General features: G+C 32.9%; 1 protein-coding gene across 1 annotated transcript; it reads right to left on the bottom strand.

Moving 5' to 3' along the window:
* Positions 1–1,666: 1,666 nt before the first annotated feature.
* On the bottom strand, positions 1,667–5,778 carry CBG15816 (the record flags this gene model as incomplete). The annotated part of the gene is made up of 4 exons (XM_002640505.1): positions 1,667–1,683; positions 4,050–4,212; positions 5,231–5,381; positions 5,543–5,778. 4 exons carry the CDS (start codon positions 5,776–5,778, stop codon positions 1,667–1,669), a joined length of 567 nt encoding a protein of 188 aa, XP_002640551.1.
* Positions 5,779–10,860: the final 5,082 nt, after the last annotated feature.

Below are 10,860 nucleotides of genomic sequence, written 5' to 3'. Positions count from 1 at the left end.
GAGACGCAGAGAAACGAGACACACGATCTCTTCTCAAAGGTGCGCGGTGGAGGAGGGAAGGAAGCCGGAAAAGAGGTTGCAATGTTCGAAAATGGGGGGGGGGGGAATTTTTTGGATTTCTACTTTTTTTTAAAAAATTTTACAAAAAATTGAATTTTCAATTTTTTTTTTCTAAAAAAAAAATGAAAAAAAATTCTGAAAAATTCAAAATTTCAGGACATTTTTTTTGCTATTTTTAAGGTTTTTTTCAGTAGATAAATCCCATTTTTTCAGTGCAAATTTTCAAAATTCAAAAATTCAGATTTTCAAAAAAACATTTTTTTTCGATTTTTAAGTTTTGAATATACTTGAATTTCGAAATTTTTCAGTGTATTTTCTGATTTTTAACTCAAAAAATGCTAGAAATTTGATTTTTTCAGCCTAAAAATTCCAAAAATCCGATTTTCACAAAAAATTGTTTTTTTCGATTTTTAAAAACTTTTTTCAAAAAAACAGCCTGATTTTTATTTTTCTGAAGACTTTCCATCTAAAACTAATCAGTTTTTCAAAATTCTCGCTTTTTTTCAGTCTAAAACTTTCAAAAATTCAATTTTCAGAAAAAAAAATTTTTTTCGAAAAAAAAAATTTTTTAACTAAATTTTTGTTTTCAAAACAAACAAAAAACATCGCTTTCATCATCCGTTAGTCTTCTCTCTTTCTATCTGCCGCTTTTTTTTATGAGTCAGAAAATATATAAAAATTTCTCTTTTTTTTCTCTTTTCTCTCTTTTTTCATGCAAATTCCGCAATTTTCTAGGTTTTCAGCTTCAAAAATGGCACAAAATCGCAAAATTCAGATGGAAAACCCCGAAAAAACGGAGAAAATCGATGAAAAATGAAGAAAATCCACAAAAAAAATCTGAAAAAAACAATGTGTGCAACTTGTCGTGACGGTGTTTGCACACTTTTGCGATTTACTACAGTACGAAAAATCGGAATTTCAGCGAATTTCAGCCGTTTTCAATGGATTTTCAGCGAGAAAAAGCCAAGAAACCTGAAAAATTGAGAGAAAAAAAGGAAGAGAAACTAAAAACATTTATTATTGGGTGTCTCTTGTGTGCAGGTGTCTCATTAAACTAGCCTCACTGGTGGTCAGCCGAGAAGAGAAAAGTTTTTAAAATTGAACCAATTTTTATGAGTCATTCGATTCTCATTGTTTAAAAACACATTTTTAGGCGAAAAAAGCGCTCAAAACCACCCGGAAATTCAAATTCTGTGCATTTTGGCGTCAGGGCGCTACAGTAATCCCTCAAAATTGAATTTTAGCGTTTCCAGTCGATATTTAGCCAGAAAAAAGCTAGAATAGATGAAAAATTGCGAGAAATTCGATTTCCAACAAGAAACTTCCAGAAAAATGGAGGAAAAATCGAGAAAATCGCTCAAAATTAGCTAAAATTTGAAATCTGTGCATTCTTGCGTCAGAGTGTTGATTTTTAAGCATTTTTCGAGTTTTCTTAGGCTGTCAGACGCTTCAAAAACAAAAATAGACCTAAACATCCAAAAAAGCGCCCAAAACCACCGAACATTCAAATTCTGTGCATTTTGGCGTCTGGGTGCTACAGTAATCCTTAATAGTTTATTTTCAGCGTTTTCAGTCAGTTCTAGGCCGATTTTCAGCGGGAAAAAAGCTAGAATGGGTGAAAAACTATGAGAAATTCGATTTTCAGTAAGAAAATTCTAGAAAAATCGAAGAAAAAGCGGGAAAAGGCTAAATTAAATGTATAATCAGGCGAAATGGTGCGACGAATCGCATAAATTTCTATGTACAGAGTATAAACAAGAGAATTTAGGAGGGAGATTTGATTTTGCGAAGGTCAAGCTGTCTCTTCCGTTCGGTTTTTCGCTGGAGAGAGAGAGAGAGAGAGAGAGGGAAGAGAGAAGCAGAGAAAGAAAGGAGGCGATAATCCGTTTATACGGAAAACTCTCTTCGCCGGCGATGACGAATCGTAAATTGATTTGATCAATTTACAGGAGAAGAGAGATTTGGCGGGAAATTTGAATAATTTTCGAATTTTAATTTGAAATTTGGGTCGGAAAAAATTAATTACTTATGCGAAAATGGCCGAAATTTTGAAATTTTCTCATTAGAGCGCACTTGCTAGAAATTTGAAAATTCCACAGAAAGTTGAAAAAAACTTGATTTTTCGAAAATTTCGAAAAATTGCATTTTTCTCACTAGAGCGCGTTCTCAATGCAATGCTAAATTTTAAATTTTGAGCAAATTTTTAAAAATTCTGATTAGAGCGCGTTTTCACAGAAAAAACTTTCGAAAAATAGAAATTAAAAAACTCAAAAAATTGAGCATTTTAATTTTTAGAAATTTCTAAATTTAAAAAATCCAGAAATTCAAAAATTCAAAAATTCGAAAATTCGAAAGTTCAAAAATTCAAAAATTCAGAAATTCAAAAAATCCGAAAATTCAAAAAATAGGAAAATTCAAAAATTTAGAAATTAGAAAATGTTCTAAAAAATTTTCAAAAATTGAATTTTTCAAAAAATTCTCTATAGAGCGCATTTTTGCAAAAACTTCAAAAAATCCGAAAATTCAAAATTTCGAAAATTCAGAAATTCAAAAATTCAAAAAATCAAAAAATCGAAATCCGAAAATTCAAAAATCCAAAAATTCAAAAAATCAAAAATCCGAAAATTCAGAAATTTAAAAATCCGAAAATTCAAAAATTCAAAAATTCAGAAATTCAAAAAATCCGAAAATTCAAAATTTCGAAAATTCAAAAATTCAAAAATTCAGAAATCGGAAAATTCAAAATCCGGAAATTCAAAAATTCGAAAATTCAAAAATTCAGAAATTCAAAAATCCGAACATTCAAAAATTCAAAAATCCGAAAATTCGAAAAAAAATTTTTTTTTTTCCCAAAAATTCAAAAATTCCAAAATCAGCTAATCCTAAAAATCAAAAATTTTTGGAAAATTTAAAAATTTTCAGAATTTTCGCATTAAAGCGAATTTTCCAATAACTGAAAAGCGGTAGGGTAAAAAAAAAGTGCTAGGTGAAAAATTGAAAAATCCAGAAGTTTCTTCTTCCCGAAACTTTTTCCCTCTCTTCTCTCTCTCTCTGCGTCTCTCAGTTTTCATACTCTCTCATTTTTCGCTTTTTTCAACGACCGTAATGTGTGGATAACGGATTATTTTTCTTCCGAATTGTGGGAAGCAAAAAGAGCGGGAAAAAAAAAACTAGAAACATGGAAAAAGGAGGTTTTGGGGGGGGGGGCTACAGTAATCCCAAAATAGTACAGTAATCCAATGAGAAAGCTACAGTACCTGAGCATCGTGTCGAAAACAGAACAACTACCGTAATCCAGAATCTTCAATACACTCAGAAATGTGCAGTATTTTGGGACCTTTAGTAATCCTTGAAGTCTACAGTATTCCAGGATCTACAGTAATCCCAATATGAACAACAGTAACCCACAAACTCCTTGGCAGAATTACTGAAGTAATCCTAGAAATCTACAGTAATCTAGGATTTACAGCTCCTTGTCATCGAAAGCTACAGTAGACCCAAAAAACTACAGTAAGCCTAGAAATGTGCAGTGTTCTCGGCTATCTACAGTATCCTAGGAAACTACCGTATTCCTAGAGCTACAGTACTCCCAAGAAGAACAAAAAACAAAAAAAATACAGTAATCCCGGATCTACAGCTCCTTGCCAGCAGGATCTGTAGTAGTTACAAAAAGCTACAGTAATCCTGGAAAGCTACAGTATTCTCGGCTTCATACAGTAATCACAGGAAAATACCGTGTCCCAGAATCTACAGTAACCCTGAAAGTTACTGTAACCCCAACCAAAACTCTGTAATTCACTTTGGTCTGTTTTTGAGCCGTTTTCAGTCCGTTTCAACATTTTTTGATCATTTCAGACCATTTTTAGCATTTTTAAGTTTATTTCTCACTATTTTTGGACCATACTGTACCCAATTTTTACCCAAATTTTGACCAAAATCTCCCAAATTTTCCCACTTTTTTCGTCTAAATCTCTTCTTCTTCTTCTTACCAACTATACTGTGCAATGAATACGATGATAATCTCTGGTGTGGAGAAATTCCAGAAGACGAATTCTGACTACTGTAGCGTTGAATTGTGTCCTGAGCCATGGAATAGCGGGAGTAACTGCCGGCGCTACTCCCATTTCCTACCATTTGGACAGGGATTTCGCGCTGAAACTACCAGATTTTCGAGAATAGTTATTTGCAGAATGTGTGCGATAGAGCGAGAATTCTACACCACTTTGGAGAACTCGAAAATTCCCATTTTGAGCCGAGATATAACAATTTTTAGGTTTACGTGGCCTTGATGACCGAGGTTTTGGTGGCCTAGAAACTCTGAAACTAGGCCAGCGACTTGGAAATTAGCATTTTTGAATTCAGCTAGTTTAGAGCTTCAAAATGAGTATAATCATGACTAAGTTGGGCGAATTTTGATTTTTCGAGGGTCCATGCGCCTTTAAACTTGAAAATTCTAATTTTGAACTAACCTAGTCTTGGTTATACTCATTTTTAAGCTCTGAATAAGCTGAACTCAAAAATATGAGTTTCAAGAAGTGAAATTGAAACAGAAGCTAGTTACGACCCCTTTACAGTGTTTTGAAAAATCCTTGGAAAATGAAATTCGGTCGTATTTCTTTATTTTTCGGTTTTTTCACATTTAAAGTTTGGATTTTGAATTTAGCTTGTTTAGAGCTTCAAAATGAGTATAATCACGACTATGCTAGACAAATTTTGAATTTTCGACTTTAAAGGTGCATGGACCCTCGAAAAATCGAAATTCAGCAAAATGGGTCGTGTTTGAGCTCATTTTAAAGCTCTAAATTTGAGAATTTCAAAAAATTAAGTATTACATTATAAAAATCAAAAATAAGCAAGATAAGATAGTTTTACAGGTTTTTGACTAATCCTTGGAAAACGAAATTTGGTTGTATTTTGTTATTTTTTGATTTTCAGTTTTTTAAAGTTATATTTTTGAGTTTAGCTATTTCAAAGCTTCAAAATGAGTATAATCATGACTAGGTTCTGCATATTTGTAATTTTCCGGTTTAAAGGCGCATGGACCCTCGAAAAATGAAAATTCTCCAGAACATGTCGTGTTTAGGCTCATTTTGAAGCTCTCAACAAGGCAAATCCAAATATAGTAATTTCGAATAAAAATTCCACTTCATCAGCTCAAAAAACCCCATACCTTATAAACTCTTTCTGGCTCGGGCTCTCCTTGCAACGGACGCGCGGTGTGCTCCAATTCTACCGTAGTATGTCGTTGCCCAGTGCTGCTGACCCGTCGTGTCACGTAGTGAAACTGGTATGTCGAAGCGGTTCGGGTCGCACTTACAGGTCTACAGTAATCCTTTTAGAGGGAAGTTCAAATTTTGAAAATTGGAAAAACCAAGCTATTTAGAGTCATTTTAGAGCAAATTTCATGCGGTTTTTTTTGTGAATTTGAGCAAATGCGCTCTACCGAACAAAGTCCAATAGAGCGAATTTGCATTCTACATACGTTGTGGGTAATTCTCGAAACGATGTGCGTGTCTCGATGCCATTGGAAGACCCTCGACCTCCGAAACGCTCAAAATTCCCAAAATCCGAATTTTGGGTCCCGCCACGAAAACTCTCGGATCTTCTCTGGCTTCCAGAATTTTCGATAAAATTCCACGTCGACGATCGAAATTCTGCGTCATCGTCGTCTTCAGAATCGGCGAAGACGTCGTCGAAGTTCCGACGACGAGTCGTCATTGTTAGTAGCGTTACGGTAGTTAGGATTACGGTAGAAGGTCTAGAAAATTGACCAGGTAATTAAGTACGGTTGGCAGAGGTTAAAAACGGCAAAAAATTTAAAAAATCCATAAAATGTGAGCTCGAACAAAGAGGAACCAATTTCTAGAGGTGACGGTGGCCGACTAGTTGTGACCTAGGAATCTTAAAACTAGGCCAACGAGTCTTGAAAACTATGCATTTAAATTTGGCGCGTTTAAAGCTTCAAAATGAGCCCAAACACGGCCTATTTAGCTGAATTTTGGTTTTTCGAGGGTCGATGCGCCTTTAAACTGGAAAATTCAAAATTTGCCAAACCTAGCCATGATTATACTCATTTTAAAGCTAATTAGCTACAAAATTCGAAAATATAACTTTCAAAAAGTCTAACTGAGAATGAATCCATATATGAACGTTTAAAAATTCTTTGAAAAATGTTGAACACAGCGAAATTGGATCAGATCTTGCTTGTTTTTGATTTTCAACTTTTCAAAATTAGATTTTTGAATTTGCCGCTTTATTAGCTTCAAAACAAGTATAATCATGCCTAGGTTAGACAAACTTTGAGTTTTGGACTTTAAAGGCGCATGGACCCTAGACAAAACTGGGAAATTTCAAAATTGAGCAAAATGGGTCGTATTTAGGCTCATTTTGAAGTAAGACTAGTGAATTTCAAAAATAAAAGTTTCAAATGATTCAAACAGAAAACAATAGAGATAAGACGGTTTTACTGTTTTATGAAAAAAAATTGAATCAAAGGAATTGAATCATATTAGTGCTCATTTTCCATTCTCTGTCATTTTAAATAACATTTTCAATTTTACAGTATTTAGAGCTTCAAAATGAGCCTAAACACGACCAATTTCGGTCAACTTTGAATTTCCCAGTTTAAAGGCGCATGGACCCTCGAAAAAATGGAAATAGAGCAAAATGGGTCGTGTTTGGGCTCATTTCAAAGCTTAAGACGCAACAAATTCAAAAATTGAAATTTCAAAATCTAATTATGAATTTTTAGACCACAAAATCAGCGTTTTCCAATTTTCAGTTTTTTTTCAGACTTTTGAAAATAAATTCGTAAAATTAGTGAAAATTGTGGATTTTTCAAAAATTTCTGGAAAATAACTAATTTGTAGCTCGAAATGGAATTTCTAGAAAATTTCTAAAAAAACTTTCTTCCGAAAAAAAAGGCGAAAAAATAGAAGATAGAACCTTTTTTGTGGACCACCTGGGTCTCCGAAATTTCTCTTTTTTGGTTTTCTAGAAGTTTGTGGGGGGTCCAGTACTTCATTTTTTTAAGAAGTGACAAAAAATGTATCCTGATGATAACATTTTTCTCTTAAATGTCAAAAAATAAAGGAATTTTAATACTATCAAAATAGAAATTTCGATTTCTTGAATTTAAAGGCGCATGGACCGATTTTATGGTTCAAAAAACATTATTTTTGAATTTAACTTGTTCCTAGCTTCAAAATGAGCCTAAACACGACCCATTTTGCTCAATTTTGATTTTTCGAGTTTAAAGGCGCATGGACCATCGGATAATCAAAATTGAGCAAAGTGGGTTGTGTTTAGGCTCAATTTGAAGCTACTAACTTGAAAAATTCAAAAATCGCAATTTTTAAAGTCAAATAACAAAAAAATAAGCAAAACAAAACCTAATTTTTCAAGAATTTTCCAAAAAAACTGAAAAGCCGTCATAACTTAGTTAATTTTCAATTTTACGGTCTGAAAATTATATATTTGATTTCAGCTTGTTTAGAGTTTCAAAATGAGCATAATCATGACTATGCTAGGCAAAATTTGAATTTTCGAGTTCAAAGGCACATGGACCCCCGTAAAATCAAAAATTGAGCAAAATGGGTCGTGTTTAGGCTCATTTCAAAGCTCAAAATGCAAGAATTTCAAAAATTTAAATTTTACATCATAAAAATAAAAAATAGGCAAGATAATACAGATTTACATTTTTTTGACTAATCCTTGGAAAATTAAATTTGGTTGTATTTTGTAAACTTTTGGTTTTTGTTCATTTAAAGTCATATTTTGGAATTCAGCTAATTAAGAGCTTCAAAATGAGTATAATCACGACTATGCTAGACAAATTTTGATTTTTCGACTTTAAAGGTGCATGGACCCCCGTAAAATCAAAAATTGAGCAAAATGGGTCGTGTTTAGGCTCATTTCAAAGCTCAAAACACGAGAAATTCAAAAATTATAATTTCAAACCTTAGTTTCAAGTTTCTAGACTAAAAAAAGTGAGAACAAGAAAGTCAAAAGTTAGGTTTTCAGCAAGAAATATACAAAGATTGGGGGTCATTTTGATGAATTTAAAAGTAAATTTTAAGAATAAAATTTCAGAAAAAAAGTGGGGAAAATGCCAATAAATGGGTGTGACGCGTTAAACATAATTTTCACACTCTTCCCTTCCAGAAAAAGAAAACGATTCCAAAAATTTTTGTGTATGTATGTTTACATACTAAAAATTTGTGTTTGATGCCTTTTTTTTGGAGGCAAAATGCGCAAAAATGGTGATACTGATAGTGATGACGACACTCATTTCTTATCAATTCTTTTTTGAATAATACCAATATACACAATCAGCCAAGGTGGACACTTTTTGAATTTGGACAAGGGCCAAAATTTCCTATTGAAACTGAAATTTTCAAATTCGGCTTGTTTAGAGCTTCAAAATGAGCCTAAACACGGCCCATTTTGCTGAGCTTTGGTTTTTCGCGTTTAAAGGCGCATGGACTATCGAAAAATTCCGAAAAATCTAAATTGAGCAAAATGGGTCGTGTTTAGGATCATTTTGAAGCTCTAAATTTGAGAATTCCAAAAAGTTACGTATTACCTTCTAAAAATCAAAAATAAGCAAGATAAGATAGTTTTACAGGTTTTTGACTAATCCTTGGAAAACGAAATTTGGTCGTATTTCGTTATTTTTCGATTTTTTTTGTTCATTTAAAGTCATATTTTTGAATTAGGCTCGTTTAGAGCTTCAAAATGAGTATAATCATGACTAGGTTTTGCAAAATTTGAATTTTCCACTTTAAAGGCGCATGGACCATTGAAAAATTGAAATCCACCAAAATGGGTCGTGTTTGGGCTCAATTTGAAGCTCAAAATGCGAGAATTTCAAAAATATAAGTTTTACATGACAAAAAATAGTGATAAGCTAGATAAAACGACATTAATGTTTTTTTTTTTTTGAAAAATTCTTGGAAAATTAAATTTCATTGTATTTCGTAAACTTTTGATTTTTGTTCATTTAAAGTTATATAGTGGAATCCAGCTAACTAATACCTTTAAAATGAGTATAATCATGACTATGTGAGGAAAATTTTGGTTTTTCGAGTTTAAAGGCGCATGGACCATCGGAAAATCAAAATTGAGCAAAGTGGGTTGTGTTTGGGCTCATTTTGAAGCAAATAACAAATCGAATTAGAAAAAAGCTATATTTCCAAATTTCCATTGCTTACAGCTTCAAAATGAGCTCGAACACGACTTGCGAATTCGGTATTGGACGATGCACCAATTTTTTTGTAGAAACTACCGTAACTCATTTTGTTCTGCTACAATTTTATTGAAAATAAAATTTTCAAATTCAGCTTGTTTAGAGCTTCAAAATGAGTCTAAACACGGCATATTTAGCTAAATTTCAGTTTTTCGAGGGTCCATGCGCCTTTAAACCGGAAAATTCGAAATTCGCCTAACCTAGTCTTGATTATACTCATTTTGAAGCTAGTAAAACGGCAATTTCAAAAATTAAGTTTTCAAATAATAAAACTGGAAATATATCTAGTTACCAAGGCTTTACAGTTTTTTAAAAAAATATTTTGAAAATGAAATTGGATCGTATTCCACTAAGGGTCTGTTTTTTGTTGGTAAAAAACTATTTTTTGAATTTATCGCTTTTTTTGCTTTCAAACGAGCCCCATTTAGCTAAACTTTGGTTTTTCAAGTTTAAAGGCGCATGGACCCTTGAAAAAATCAAAATCGAGCAAAATGGGTCGTGCTTAGGCTTATTTTAAAGCTCTAAACTAACAAAACTCAATAATCTACGTTTGAAAACCAGAGAATCGATAATAAACCAAATTTGGTCCAATTTCAAATTTCAAGAATTTTTCGAAAAACCTTTAAACTGTCATTTATTTTCAACTTCACATCTTCAAAGTTATATAATTGGATTTGGTAGTTTTGTAGCTTCAAAATGAGTATACTCACAACTAGGTTCGGCAAAGTTTGAATTTCCCGGTTTAAAGGCGCATGGACCATCGAAAAATCAAAATGGAGAAAAATGGGTCGTGTTTAGGCTCGTTTTGAAGCGCAAAGCGCGCGAAATTCAAAAATTAAAGTTTCAAAGCTTAGTTTTGAGTTTATACACAGAAATAGAAAGTTTCCATTTTTCAGATTTCCGGATTTTCGGGGTTAATGGGGGGGGGGGGGGTCAAATTAGTACGAAAAAGGAGAAAAACAAAGGAAGAAGTGACCAGTGGAGGGGGTGATAATCGTTATCAGTGTAGTTCTGTGTGTTTTAGTGCTCTAAGTAAGAATTAGCAATGTAAAAGGGAGGGTAAATACGTTTACATGGTCAGTACATGGTCAGTGAGAAAAAGTACAATGAAACGGAAAAAAAATGAGCTTTAAAACCTAAAAAACATTGAAAAAGATAAAAAAAACTAGTAGTACGTCGGGATAAGAGCTTGTTTTAGGGTACTACAAGACATTTGTCTTATTCTCTCTAACACTCTCTCCGTCTTACACACTATTTCTCCCTAGTTGTTTGTTCAAAAATCGTCATATCTCATTTGCACAGCACAGGTCGAAGAGGGAGAAGAGATTTAGAGAAAAAAACCCCAAATTTTTTGAGAGATTTTGGTCAGTTTTTTGGCATTTTTAGGATAGTTTTGCTCTGGAAACATTTTTTTTTTTTAAATTTCAAATTCCCGCCAACCCAGATTTTGGGTTATTTCGCTTTTTTTTCCAACTTAAATTTTTCGAAATCCCGCCAACCCAAATTAAATTTTGATAGCATTTTTGGCTTAAAAATGATAATTTTCTGACTAT

Source organism: Caenorhabditis briggsae, assembly GCF_000004555.2.
Source record: "Caenorhabditis briggsae complete genome, chrI, whole genome shotgun sequence".
In the NCBI taxonomy this organism is placed as follows: domain Eukaryota; kingdom Metazoa; phylum Nematoda; class Chromadorea; order Rhabditida; family Rhabditidae; genus Caenorhabditis; species Caenorhabditis briggsae.
This window is presented reverse-complemented; position numbering and strand designations above follow the sequence as displayed.